The sequence below is a fragment of the Stigmatopora nigra genome, chromosome 1, assembly GCF_051989575.1.
Source record: "Stigmatopora nigra isolate UIUO_SnigA chromosome 1, RoL_Snig_1.1, whole genome shotgun sequence".
Taxonomy (NCBI): domain Eukaryota; kingdom Metazoa; phylum Chordata; class Actinopteri; order Syngnathiformes; family Syngnathidae; genus Stigmatopora; species Stigmatopora nigra.
In genome coordinates, this window is record NC_135508.1 from 7,822,501 (window position 1) to 7,836,273 (window position 13,773).

The 13,773-nt window shown below is 39.9% G+C and overlaps 2 protein-coding genes across 2 annotated transcripts in view; one reads left to right on the forward strand and one right to left on the reverse strand.

Moving 5' to 3' along the window:
- LOC144196414 (insulin receptor substrate 2-like) overlaps positions 1–2,547 on the reverse strand; it is an 11,637-nt gene extending 9,090 nt beyond the window's left edge. The window contains exon 1 of the mRNA XM_077716575.1: positions 1–2,547. This exon is cut by the window's left edge and continues 330 nt beyond it. Coding sequence (XP_077572701.1) covers positions 1–2,330 — 2,330 coding nt within the window. The 5' untranslated portion in view covers positions 2,331–2,547.
- A 3,096-nt stretch (positions 2,548–5,643) lies between these two features.
- On the forward strand, positions 5,644–13,343 carry acp2 (acid phosphatase 2, lysosomal). Its single transcript, XM_077713483.1, has 13 exons — positions 5,644–5,851; positions 7,995–8,090; positions 8,346–8,432; positions 9,490–9,550; positions 10,219–10,310; positions 10,378–10,476; positions 10,580–10,669; positions 10,750–10,833; positions 10,921–10,969; positions 11,405–11,493; positions 11,584–11,690; positions 11,999–12,174; positions 12,307–13,343. The coding sequence occupies exons 1-13, from the start codon at positions 5,765–5,767 to the stop codon at positions 12,450–12,452; spliced, it is 1,263 nt and encodes a 420-aa protein (XP_077569609.1). The 5' UTR covers positions 5,644–5,764; the 3' UTR covers positions 12,453–13,343.
- The last annotated feature ends 430 nt before the right edge of the window (positions 13,344–13,773 follow it).

A 13,773-nucleotide genomic window follows, 5' to 3' on the forward strand; every position in this document is an offset into this window, starting at 1 on the left:
CTGAAGTCAATGTTAATGTATTCTCCAGGGCTGCGGGGCTCTCCGGGTAGGGGGTATTCATGCATGCTGGGCAGGGTCCTGAAAGTATCAAGGGACAGTCTGTTGGGCCTGCCGAGTCTCCCTCTGTGGGTCAGGTTCTGGGCTCGGATGTGTCTAGCCGGGGAGGCTGTTGAAGGGCTCAATGGGAACTCTTGAGCGGCTGCGGGTTGCATCACGGCATAGTAGTCCACATCCGCCGCTCTCGGTCTCGAACTTTGAGGACTCATCAATACATACTGGTTGCTGTCGTCATTCTTGGAGGATTGGGATTTAGCAGGGAGAGACAGGGTGCCCGGCTGGTATGTCGGCCTCACCAGTGTCGGTTCTCCAGCCATTAACCCCAAATAGTAATCTGGAGGGGTCTGCAGTGGATGTGTGTTTCCAGGTGACATGGTCATGTATTCCCCGTGTCTGTCCGGGCTCTCCACAGAGGATTTGGAACCACACCACATTCTCATGTAACCGCTGTCCTCCAGTGAGACGCTGGAGGGGGAGCTGGTTTTATAGCTTCTACTGGTAGGTCCGTGAGGATGGATTCGGGGGTTCACAATCTGTTTGGGTGCAGACACACACATGGGGCTCATGGGCATATAATTGTCTGCTTTACCAGATTGTGACACCACACCTGGAGTCATCGGCATGTAGCCATCGTCACCAAGGTTACAGCTTGAGCTTCTGGATGAGCCAATCTCAATGTCTCCATAATCTTCTGGATAGCAAACTTTGGGTGAGGCTGAATGAGAGTTGTGTCCATTGCCAGCCTGGATGAGTGTGTACTCGTCTAGAGATGCGGATGACAGTGACACTGCTTTCTGTTGACGTGGCGTTGTGAGGGAGTGAGTTCGCTTTCTGTAAGCATTATCAATCATCACGCCTTCTCCAGCCACCCTGGACTTGTTACCGTTGGCACCCACCATTAGCATGTAGCCACAAGGGTCGTTCATGTCACGGGATGAGGGGGTGCTCGATAGGGAGTCAGGCGTGTCGCTGCGAGTCAGGGGAAGGAACTTTGCTTCAACTGGACTGCAACTGTAATCATCACACAGCATGAAGCCAGTGTCGCTAAGGAAGCCACTGCAACTAAAAGATTGAGCAGCCTTGTTGGGAGTGGAAAGATTATGCCCGGGGGACATGCTGATGGGGCTGCAGGCGGCTGAAGGGGAGTTGGACACTGACATGGAAAGGCTGCGGTCCAGGTTGGAGGATGAATCGAGTATTCTGCAGGTGCGGCCGTTGCTCAGAGTGTGGGACCTGCTGAGTTGAATGCCAGTGTTTGGACTGGCGGGTCTTCCGTTGGCTGGCATTGACATAGACACGGGCCGCGGCACACTCCCGTCTCCCTCGCTGGAGGTTCTAACGCGACAGGATGTAAACTTCCTCCCTGGAGACGTGGCTGCCGTGCTGGATGTTCTAGATCTCCTTACCAACCCCGTCTGACTTGGGGGCAAATTATTGAGATTGCGTCGCGTGGGTACAGAGATGGGGGTGGTGCTGGCTGACTGGCTTTTGCTTCTAGGCCTGAACTCGGAAAGCTCCTTCATAGCCTTCATGGCTTCCAGGATAGTCTCGTGGATATTCTGGGCCACCACAGAGTCCTCCGCCTGCATCCAGAATTCTCCGGCTCCAGTTACCGCTGATCGGCCTACCTCGATGAAGAAGAAGCTATCCGAGTGGCCGCATCTTCGGATGTTCATGAGCTGCAAACACACCGCCGCCGTTTCGGAGTTCAGCTTGACAAAACTGATGGTTCGACTGGACAAGCAAAGCCTATAGACTCCGGTGAGGTTCTTCACTTGACCAAGACCCTTCGATTTTAAATTGACCTGCCACACCTCCTTATAGGTCGCTGTGGCCGGGCTAACGAGTCCATAGTTGGCCTCTTCAAAGCCGACTAGAGAAGAAGTAGAAGCGGGACTGTCGTACACCCTGCCCTCGGCAAGGAGATCTGTCAGAACCACATACCAGCTCTCCTGATCCTGCTCGCTGTCCGCAGCCACGGCGAAATACTCGTCTTTGGTGTAGAGGGCGATCAGGTGTTTATGTTTGGCGTCCGCCCGCTTGTTGACGCATAGGCAGGAGTCCAAACTAATCACCCGTTTTGCAGCGCTCTTGTTTCGCCATTTCTTCTCGCTCTCGTAGTACTCTAACCGAGCCGGCGAGCGATCGGCGGGTTCCCTCAGCACGAAAAAACGCCTGTGCCCGTGTTTTTGTTTCCTCAAGTATCCGCACTTCTTCACGCCATTGACGCCATTAGATAACAGGTGTCCCGTCGCCCCCGGAGGACTTGCCATCTCTCGTGCCACGGAGCACCAGAATGAGCTCAATTCCAAAAAGCGAAATTAAAAAGAGATTACGATAACAAAATAGATAGACGCTTATTTAATCCATGGCGGATGTCCCCGCTATCTTAAGAGGGAGAGGAAAAAACAAACAAAATCCAAAACAATGCGGGCAAAGGTGCCGTACGACTGATCCGTTAGTGGAGAAAAACAACATGTGACGCGCGGCTCTAAAACCAAAGAAGAACACTGAGTCATAGGGGGGCGTGTCTGTCAATCTTCGAGCTACGGGGCCACCCATTGGTTGTCCTTGTCATTCAAACAAGAACAGTCCCGCCCCCTGTACATACCCCTTTACGGAGACAAACAAGACACGCTGAACGCCATTGAAAATCTATTTCTTCCCGACAGCGTTCCAGTTCTGTTACACGAGAGATGTTTTGCTAAATCAAACATTTAAAAAAACGTTTCAGTCGACATTTGTACGATTAAACATTTGCATCATGAACGCTAGTTGGAGGTGTGCTGCACAGTGCGTTTACCACTTGTAAACAACCCTGACGTTCCACTTGTTATATAAGCACATCCGTGGCATATTTTCAACCAGCAATGTTTTATTTCTTTCCAGTGGAGCTCATCACATTCTGAAATATCCAAACAGCAAACGATTTCACACGGTAGCTGGATTTGACTCTATTGCAAACCTTTAAAAAAAAGAAATTCCTTATATCCTTACAATAATAATATTGTCACTCAAAAGGGCCTCTTGACATGACACAAATAGGCATGTTATTGCGTATCGTGTGTCGTGAATGTTTTTGCTGAACGGGCAAAACAGTCTTACGTCAGAATAGGGTGTTTCAGCAAATGTGTCAAAATGTTTAGGAGGCTTCACTGGATCAGTAATGTGCAGAAATGCTGCCATCATCTGGCAAGTAGACTTGAGACGAATGATGAAACGCTAAAAGATTATACATAGTAGTGTCGGATAATTAAACATAGATGGACACAGGAGCATTAGTATTTCCTTTCTATATTAAACCACATTTCCTTTTTTAAACATGCACCCATCACTTGCTTATTAGTTTATACATACATTGATTTTCTATACTCATTTACATCTAAAAGAAGTTCACGATTGCATTTCCTAGCAGATAAAAAGACAGATCATAATTTAAGTGTAGTGTGTTGCAAGAATGTTATGAAACAGAATTAGGTACATTCGTTTTTATATTCGTGTGTTGTGGATCAATGGTGAGGTAGTTGTGCCCTGACTCAGATGTTGTGGGATTGATTGCCCCCCTTTGGTGACCTTATATAAGCAAAATCATTGATCAAGATAATAAACCTCCTGATGCTGCATCATCTCTAGGTACATTGTAACATGTCTTTTCAAAATGCATTAAGTGCACTGGTTGTATACAAAAGGGGAAAAAACAATGACAAGAACAATGACATGACTTACCAAACTATTTTTTGGGTGAATGTAAAAACAGTTCATCTTTTCTATTGTGTTCATTATGTACTGAGCCCACCTCCCCAAACCAGCTGATTGAAATTTTTAATGGAACATTTTTTTAAAAATGACATCAGACTAAACTTCAGTAAACAAAAACATTCATTATGTGTGTTAACCTCAGACATTAATTAGAGCAAGGGTGTTAAATTCATTTTTCTGACAGGCCACATTGGTTGTTCATAGGAAGGCGTTAAGAATTTGGACCGTAAAGCAATCTCTGGCAATCTCTCAAACTATTCAATCAACACATTAGAGTAATGAAAAACTACATGTAAGATTTAAAGTAAGGGACACAATGTTGTTTGTTTAACTTGATTGTTCACATCTATTTCAAAAAGGTTTGTCAGTGAAGTAAAAAAAGAGCTGGCAATTTCTTAAAAATTTAAAAGGAAGTCTTAGATTTGACACCTATGAACAAAAATGACACCAGAAATAACCTGACAGATGCATAAAACTTTGAGGAATTTGAACACAAGTGTGTCTGGGAATCTTGTATCTGGGAATTAGGCAAAATAGTATAAAGGCCCAGTATATGAAACATCTATATTCAAAAATACAGACATTTCCATTAAAAAAAAAAAGAAAAACATTCACTATCGTCCTCTGTTTCCTTGTTTTTATTTATTTTTGCTAGATGTTTATCAGAACGTGTTATTAAATCCAAATGAATGCATTTATTGTTGTTTGCTTTTGTGTCAGATTAGAGCTGCCAGCTAATGCTGAAAACACATTCCCCAAACAGGATTATCGCCCTGTTGAATCAACAGTTGCGCAAAACAGAAAAATAGGCAAGGGATGGGTCAAATGTTAAAAGGTTGTCTTGCTTACGTGTGCACACATCAGTGCACCACACAACAAGCATATGATGGAATCACATGACCAATCATCATCACATGAAGAATGAGTTGTTTACCCCTAAACTGCAGTGTCGGCTTAATCACTGGGTAGTAAACACATTTTGAAAACATCCCATTAACCAATGTCCTTGCTGTAAAACGAATAAATAATATATAAATGCATGTTTATCAGTCAGGGTTGCACACATTTATTTTTGTCTCGTCTCCTTGGGCCACAAAAATGATGCAGGGGCTTACTTGAAATCTTTCCACTTTCACGTGTTGAAATTCGAGTCGGGTAAAAATAAAAATAATTAATCAGGTTTTAAAAATGTATTTTTTTGTATTAAGTCCTTGGTTACTATTCAATAGTCAATAGTATTGACGGCTACCTACTCTCCTAGTCAAAATGGATTGGACGTCTATCCCCGTCAATGGCAGTGACGCGTGATTATAAAATGGAAGCCAACTTGAATTGGATTTTTGTATGTCTACAACTGTCAAAGCAGTGAATGACTTGAGGGCTACTAGCAACAAAATAATATATTCATTCTTTTTTCTTTCTGCTTATCTCTTGTTTGTGTTTATTTTGCACTTCCCTACTTATTTATGTTTTTCACTGCATATTTATTTATTACTTAGTGACTATTATTGTTTAATGGTTGTATATTTGTCTGTTTTTGTTGTTGTTGTTGTTGTTATGAATCAATTTGTCAATGTAGATATTTCCCCACTTATCCGAGCCAGCAAAGAAAACTAAAATGTATGAAATGACACCTTAACCAAGATTACAAAACCATACATATAGCCTTGAGAAAATATAGACCGTTGAAAAATCAAAACAGCTATTTCATCAAATTATATTCAAATATACTTGAAAGCCAGGCATTGAAATGAACAGCGCATATCAGTGACCCGGAAGTGTCTTCATCTGCATGAGTCCCGTTCGTGTTACTTCAGCGGGGTCACGTGACAGACAGCCCAGGCGCCCCAGTGGGGTCACGTGACAGACAGCGAGACGATCGCTTTTTAGCCGGAGCTGTTTGCGGCTCAACACGCCAAAAGCGAAGCTTGGATTAACGAGTTGTGCCATGCCCCCTCTACTTGTTCTCCTTCTGGCTGCCTTGTCGCTCTGTGGAAAGGTCACAGCGGAGAAGAAATTGCAGTATGTCACCGTGGTGAGTATTTCAAGTCCTCAGCTTGCATTACTGTGCGGAGCGCAACACAAACAGTATCGTCTGTCGACGAACCATGCAAAATTCTACATAAGGGTCTGCGACTGTCGCCAATAATACTTGGACCATATTTAAAAATACATTTGTAACATACACGTATATACAAATGTAATGACAATTTAGTAATAACGTTACGAAAATGTATTTTATAATGCGTTTTGGGGATCAGTAGTTAATTAGTTAGTAGTTACTTATAGCCATAGAATATGGATATCGTGCGCAGTAAACACAGATTGTAATCAGGATAGAACTTCATGACTAAGAAGTGGGATTAGCAACCCAAAATGTTTAAAGAGCCATGTTGGAAGAAAAAAAAAACAAATATGCCTGGAGCCGCAAATTAATAAATAAATACATAAAATAAAAGCCTTATAATGAAGACAACCCATGCAAAATGTCCAAATTGGTTAAACATCATGAGCATTCATGATGAAATATTCATTTTCCTGACAGTGTAGAGAACTATACACCATGTGATTATGTTTAACTTAGTTACCATATTAATAAATTATGTCTCATTTCGTTGATAAAATTATAGAAATGCAATAAAGAAATCTAATTTGAGATTTTTATTATGAGCATTTGACTAAACAACAACAAAATGGAAAGTGCATAATGTCCGTAATTCACTTCTAAAATCTATTTTTGTGCACATCTAGTTTTTCCATTAGTAATGCAACCACAGTTTTTCTCTCTTTCCCCAACTAGGTACTCAGCTGCAATTGTAGTATGCCCTGTAAATGTCTTTCCACAAAGCGAACATTCAGCCGATACTTCCGCATTAGCATTGAATGCAAATGATCGGTCCAAAAACCAGTTTTTCTCAGTTAACTTCTTCTTTTCCCCTTGGAATCCATGGCTCATCATACAGTCTCCGGTTTGTTTACAACAGCCACCCGCCTAATATCTTGCTCTACTGATAGAAACGTTTGTCACGGGCTATGACGCAAATATTCATTGACAGAAATGTAGAAATTTAAAATTGATTCTACATTCTTATAGCATAATATAAAATATTAAGAACATTTGTGTCATATTTCTTCTACGACAGAAATTACCTAGCGGTCACGCTATCTCCAGCTTCTTACGTCTCGTATGCTCGTATCTCAAAATTTGTCTCGTATCTCAAGGTAAATTGCTCGAAATTATACTCATATTTCAAATTCCTCGTATGTCGGGCCACTCGTATTTCAAGGTGTAGTAATCTTACAATATATTCTTTATTCTCGCAATATCACAACTTTTCTTCCGCAATATCACGTTGTATATCTTCATTCTTGTAATATTGCTACTTTAATATTGTAATATTATGACTATTTTCATAGTTCTATTTTCTTTGTTTGTTTGGAGAATTGTTGATTCGTTTTTCCATCCATCATCTGGCCCATTATAGTGGAAAACATTGCATATTATAATATACCAACATCCTTGCGAGATTTATAATGATCGGCATTATGTTTTTCTGTCAGCCATGGAGACAGAATCTGTCATGGATGTGACAATTGACTTTAGTTTGGACCCAGCCATAATTTGCCTTATTAACACCTGGGTATTAAGCATCACACTTGTCCTGTTAATACAACATGAGAAGGCCAAGCAAGACAACAATCTTTCGCTAAAGATTTTAACACTGATGTTTTCAGCTCCAAACAAAGGAATTTTATTGACTGTGTGTCCAGCTGATGATTGAACTGATTCGAAAGTCACATTTGTTTATTGAGTCTTTTGGAAGATGACCAAAGACCAGATGAGAATCGTAGTGGGATTCAACCACAATTTTGGGCTATATGCAATGGAGACTAGATAAATGTATTTCATCATTTTGTACAATTGGAAGACTTTGCTCATGAATGGGAGACAACAATATTAAAATAAAGATAAAATTAAGAGTCAAAGTATACATTTCATAGCATTTTTATCAATTTATAAAACGTTTTGATCATTTACAACATTTGTAAGAGCGTGAAAAGGAAGGAAAATTGTTATAAGAGGAGATTGGTCCTATGACAGGACAAAAACTGGACTTTCCAAGTAAATTGCCTTCTTTCCATTGATGGCTAACACGTGTGGCTTCTTTTTCATGCAGTTATTTCGGCATGGCGACAGATCACCAGTCAGAGGTTATCCAACTGACCCATACGAAGAGAGTGCCTGGCCTCAAGGCTTCGGACAACTATCACAGGTACTTCGCATTCTGGAGCAATATCACATTTCTCATTTGTTTGGGCCGTTGAGTGTACAAAATGGGATTTCTTTGTCCAACCCATTTTGACACTGGTTTTGTCTTTCCCTTTAAAAAAAGACCATGCAAGGAAGACAATGTGAATACTAAGTCTATTAAATTATACTAACAAGATGTTAGAGTATTTTAATGTGGTTGAGTCAACTTCTGTCCAGTATTTGTGATGTTGTGATGTATGGTTTTCTTTGTTCTCAGGAAGGTATGCGACAACATGTGGAGCTCGGTCAGTTTCTGAGGAAGCGTTACAATGGCTTTCTTAATGAAAGTTATGTCCGACATGAGGTACATTTATAAGTCTTTTAATGTTTATAAAAAGTAGTTGCCAATGTACATTCAAAAGCTGTTTACTCCTGAAACAATGATGAAAACATGTTGTGATTGAACGTACCTCATGAGGTTAGTCGCCACCATTTGATTAATCAATTGGAACCTAGGAGAGAGGAGGAGAAATCAATTGGATGCCATAAATAGTTGTACAAAGATCACAAGAGGTAGTGACCACTTCTGAAGAGAGAGACTGGGAGCAGAACTAATGCTAGTGGTTTTGGAGATGATATTTTGTCAAACAAGGGTCGTTAAATTAAGAATAATTGCATGCAAAGTAATGTCAACACTTCAGCTTCACCTAATATTTTGTCACCCAGTGTACAACAAGCAAAACATTTCCAGACAAATATTGCGTAACAGTCAATTTGCAATTTTGCCACCAATCAGGCTTCATCAGCAGCTATTATTGTATTGAAATAAGTATACAGTATAATAGACTAAAAACAATGATATTATGACAAAGATCGTGTTTGTTTAAATGGTAAACGCATATTCCATATTTTTCTGAGCACAGGAGTAACAAAGAAAAAGGAAACTTTTGAAGTTTGGCTTCAAACCATCATTAATAATCTGTATACTTAATAGTGCTCGATTGCAAAAGTCACCTATTAAGTAAACCTGTTTTTTGTTTGTTTGTTACATCATGTGCAGCACAAAACAGATGAACCAGTCCCTTAGGGGTCATATTAAAACGAAATTGGTCTCGTATCTAGAGATAAATATTTGCTGGAAATTTTACTCGTATCTCGAAATGCTCGTATGTCGGGGCGCTTGTATGTCGAGGTACCACTGTACACAATAGAGATGAAGGCCATACTCAATGATGAAAGCTGTTATTATTTGAGCGCGATTAGAAGTCATGCCTTTTTTTGATACCAATAGTTTATTTTTACTTCCAAAACAATTTTTACTTGTCAAAACAATGGGCATGTTTCTCAGATAGCACATCCTGTCATTTCGTGCAATGTCATTTTAACAATTCCTGGAACAATATCGGCTCCTGTGTCCTCAGATAACAGTTCGCAGCACAGACTATGATCGCACTCTGATGAGCGCCGAGGCCAACCTTGCAGGTAATGTCAGCCATTTTTTCTTCCATTTGTTTTCCAGAGGATACTTTTCACAAGGATACCTGAAACTAGGGTTAGTATTAGGCCGAGAGCGGTTACTACACAATTCTTTTTAAAGGGGATCCAGTAGTGAATTGGTTGTTGAACTGACACTTGACTTAAACTGACACCAAAACGATTTTTTTAACAAATACACCTATGCTGTTAATCTAAAGTGTTAAATTGCAACTCTTTCAATTCTCTATGACATGGGAAAATAACCCCAAGGCATCAGAATGGGAACACACTGAACTGTTGTTGTTGTTTTTGGGTCAAATTACCACCAACTGCTTTATAATCAATGACAATAGATATTAGATTTCGTTACCTGACCCTGCATTAAATGTTTTTTTTTATTGCTGATGTTTCAATGATGGAAAGGGGTTTGCATTTTGGACTTGAATGTGTAGCGTCATATTAAAAAAAAAAAAGGAGATCCCGAAATAAAACCAAAAGTGTGATTATAAACCTGTACATAAAGCACATTTGTTTCTAATGGCTCAAAAGTTTAACATAATTTAACTTGAAATCTGCCAATGTGAGGCACTTATTAAATAGCATTGGTAACATGAACAGATGTCCATTTACATAAAGACATGGTTTAACCATCTCTCTTTGTGACCATCTTACAGGTCTTTACCCCCCCAGTGGTCGGCAGGTCTTCTCACCAAATATTAAGTGGCAGCCCATACCTGTACACACAGTTCCACAAAGTCAAGAGAGGGTGGGCTTGAGAACGTTTGATAGGCGTTATTGAATTATTCATTTATTAATTTGTGTATCTTTTTCAGCTGCTGTCCTTTCCTCTTAGAGATTGCCCCCGGTACGAAATGCTTATGAACGAAACTGAACATACGGAAGAATTCCTTAACATCACTTCTAATAGCCAGGTCCCCCCCTTTTTTTATAATTAGATTAAATGTCATTGAAATAGAGGATTTTTATTTGACTAGAGTGGGATTAAAGAGACTCTTCTCTTTTTATTCCTTTCAGGACATTATTGAACTGGTGAGAAATAAAACCGGACTGAAAAAGACATCAGTGGAATCAGTTTGGAATGTGTACGACACACTTTTCTGTGAGGTAAAAATATATAATTTCCATTCATGTCGTGTTATCTTCAGTGGCTATCCGCCTTTTGAGTGTGTGGTGTGTATCTGTAGTCACGTCACAACATGACAGCTCCTGATTGGGTAACTCCTGCCGTCTGGGCAAAGCTCCATGTGCTGAAAGACTTTGCATTCCAGGTAAAACTTTTTTTTCCCTAGAATATTCAGTTAGTCATGTTGCTTAAAAAACAACCCGCACTGATCTAATATGCTCCACTCTTGTAGGTTTTATTTGGGGTCTACAGACAGCAGGAGAAGAATCGACTGCAGGGAGGTGTGTCTTAAGCAATGTTTCCTCTACTTTTTTTATGTAAAACATACTGTAAAACACAAAAAACATAAGAGTGGACAGAGCTACGGCTACTTGCTGCCGCGTAAACGGCGCTATCATGGGGAAAGGTAAAAAAAAAAAGTTTGGATTTTATTTACTGCGCGCCATATGATTGCTGCTGCGCAGAGAAGACGAGAGTAGTGCGCAATTGCGCAGGCGCGCAGCTTAAAGGGAACATTGGTCTTAGGTCTTATACACAGTTAAAAATCTTTCCAAGTTTGTTTCATTGATGAAAGATTACACATTGGCTGCAATTGGCGGTGATTTACGCTCCACGTCTATCACAGTCAATGGCAGGCAATGAATTAATGTAGCAGAACCATAAAGGTGTTCCCACACTTGAATCATTCAGCTAGATAACGACCCGTTGTCTTTCAGGGATCTTACTGGGGGCAATAGTGAAGAATATTACACATGCGGCTACAACCAATGAAAGGCACCATCTGAAAATGATGATGCTCTCTGCGGTGAGATTGACTGAGCAAGATACACAGATAAAAAACACTACAATAGAGTTCCATGAGCTGAGGTAACAAATGTGTGTATTTATTTGTCAGCATGACACTACTGTGGCAGCCCTGCAGGCCAGCTTGAACGTCTTCAATGGCCAACAACCACCGTATGCCTCCTGTCACATGATTGAGTTGTATTCCGATGACAGTGGGTACGCAAACACACACACACACACACACACACACACACACACACACACACACACACACACACACACACACACACACACAAATGCTAACTCAGTGACTTTTTGTTGGCAGTGGCATCAAAATGCCAAAGTATAATTGATTGGTTTTTTACTTGCTGAAACTAAACATTCGTTTCTGCATGTTTTTAAATGACTTGCATTTAGTAAGCAGGTTTTCTCTAACGATTACAAAAAAAATACATGATTAGGCTGCACTGTTCTTCACCAAATATGCTTAAGATCGAGCTTTGGGTTTTTTTTTTCACTTCCAGGTCTCTGTCGGTGTCCATGTTTTACCGGAATGACAGCTCGGTTGAGCCTTATGCCCTTCAGTTACCAGGCTGCTCTTTAGACTGCCCTCTGGAGGAGTTCGTGAAAATTACAAAGCTTTCTATTTCTGAGGACAGAGACAAAGAGTGTCAGTTGCCTTCCATTGGGAGTAATAGAGGTAATATTTTCAATATCGTCATTACACGCATCCATATCAATTTTTGCCGCAAGGATCCATACTTTTCATACTTTTCTAGGATGATTCCTTGCCTTACACGGTTTAACACAGTTAATTGTCTCTGTCCTTCAGAGGTGATCATCACTTTGGCAGTGTCAGGCTGCCTGTTGCTGATCCTAATCATCATTCTCTTCGTGTCAATTGTTCGCCACAAAGAACCGCTGAGCAGCCGTGGATATCGACAGATCATCAACCAAGGGATGCCAGAGGAATCCTGACAGATATGCAAGGTCCTTCATTGCAAACCTACGAGCTCATTATCATGGGACAGCTCCGATGATGATGAGGAGGATGAACTTTGACCCCTCTGATGGGATGTTTCAGTTGATTCTTTTTTTAAAACTGGTCTTTTCCTGAGTACCAAGTTCGAGGTTAAGGACGCTTTTAAAAATGTCTATTATCAGCTGTCAAAATGAGAATTATTACATCGATCAACTTGAACATAATTTTACTCTTTGATACTTTTTTTTTGTTTTTTTTCTGATTTGAATCCATGTTTCTGGGATTAAAACGTGGAGCAATTGTGTGAATGAATGTCAACAATGTTTACTGTGAGGGTTTTCTATCTCATGTGGTTGCATTTCTTATTTGCAAATATCTTTGTTGTTTGAATTTTGCAAATTGTCTTAGCCTCTGAGCCCGGATGACCATTTATCCTTAAATAATTACAGATTTTTTCTGATTTGGACGGTCAATCGTGTTCTTATAGTTTGGTTTTTAAATGAAATTGAAATGCATTAGTCAAATTACGCATACAAATGTTTTATAGATGTTTGTTCCAAATTTGTATTTAAATTAAGTTATATGCAGGTGCCTCTTTTGTTTCACTTGTGTAATTTTAAAACTTTTACTTCCTCAAATGTTGTGATTTCATCAAACAAAGTCGGCTTAGGTTTGTTGATTTGTGTAAGCATCAGTTTTCAACTGCCAAGTTAACTTTAGAATGATTTTCTACTGAACTAAGAGCAGATTTGTTATGTTCTACTCTAAATCCTTTAAAGCTCAAATTCTCATGTCATTGTAAAACACTGTGGAACCAATTTTCCATCAACCTTGTTCTGATGTATACATTTTCTTGCAGAAAGATTAAATAATCACTGGGTACTCTAGTACTATGCATATTCTCTGGCTCATTTCAGTTGGAAAGTACACTCAGCACTTTTTTCCCTCTAAGAAGGGTCGGGAACCTTTTTGACGAAGAGATCCATAAACAATTCATATTTTCAAACATTATTCCTTGAGAGCCATATTCAGAATTTAAAAGTAAAAATACATGAAATAGTAAGCATTTATTATTCATTTCACTACTTTGAAAGTTAAAAAAAAGGTGAATTCTATTGAGAACCTTATTTCACTGTTGCTAATCAATAAGTATCAATGAGAGAATGCATTCAGAAGAGTCTAATGAAGATAAAATATGATTTAAAAAGGCGGAAAGCCATATACACCCATCAAAAGAGCCACATATGGCTCCCGAGCCATAGGTTCCCTACCCCTGCTCTAAGATGATAATTCTAATTAGCAAACTTCATCTCAGAA

Coding starts and splice junctions, on each gene's coding strand:
- acp2 (XM_077713483.1), top strand. CDS start 5,765: ATGCCCCCTCTACTTGTTCTCCTTCTGGCTGCCTTGTCGCTCTGTGGA. Junction 10,311..10,377: donor TTCCACAAAGTCAAGAGAGG/GTGGGCTTGAGA, acceptor TATCTTTTTCAG/CTGCTGTCCTTTCCTCTTAG. Junction 10,477..10,579: donor ACATCACTTCTAATAGCCAG/GTCCCCCCCTTT, acceptor TATTCCTTTCAG/GACATTATTGAACTGGTGAG.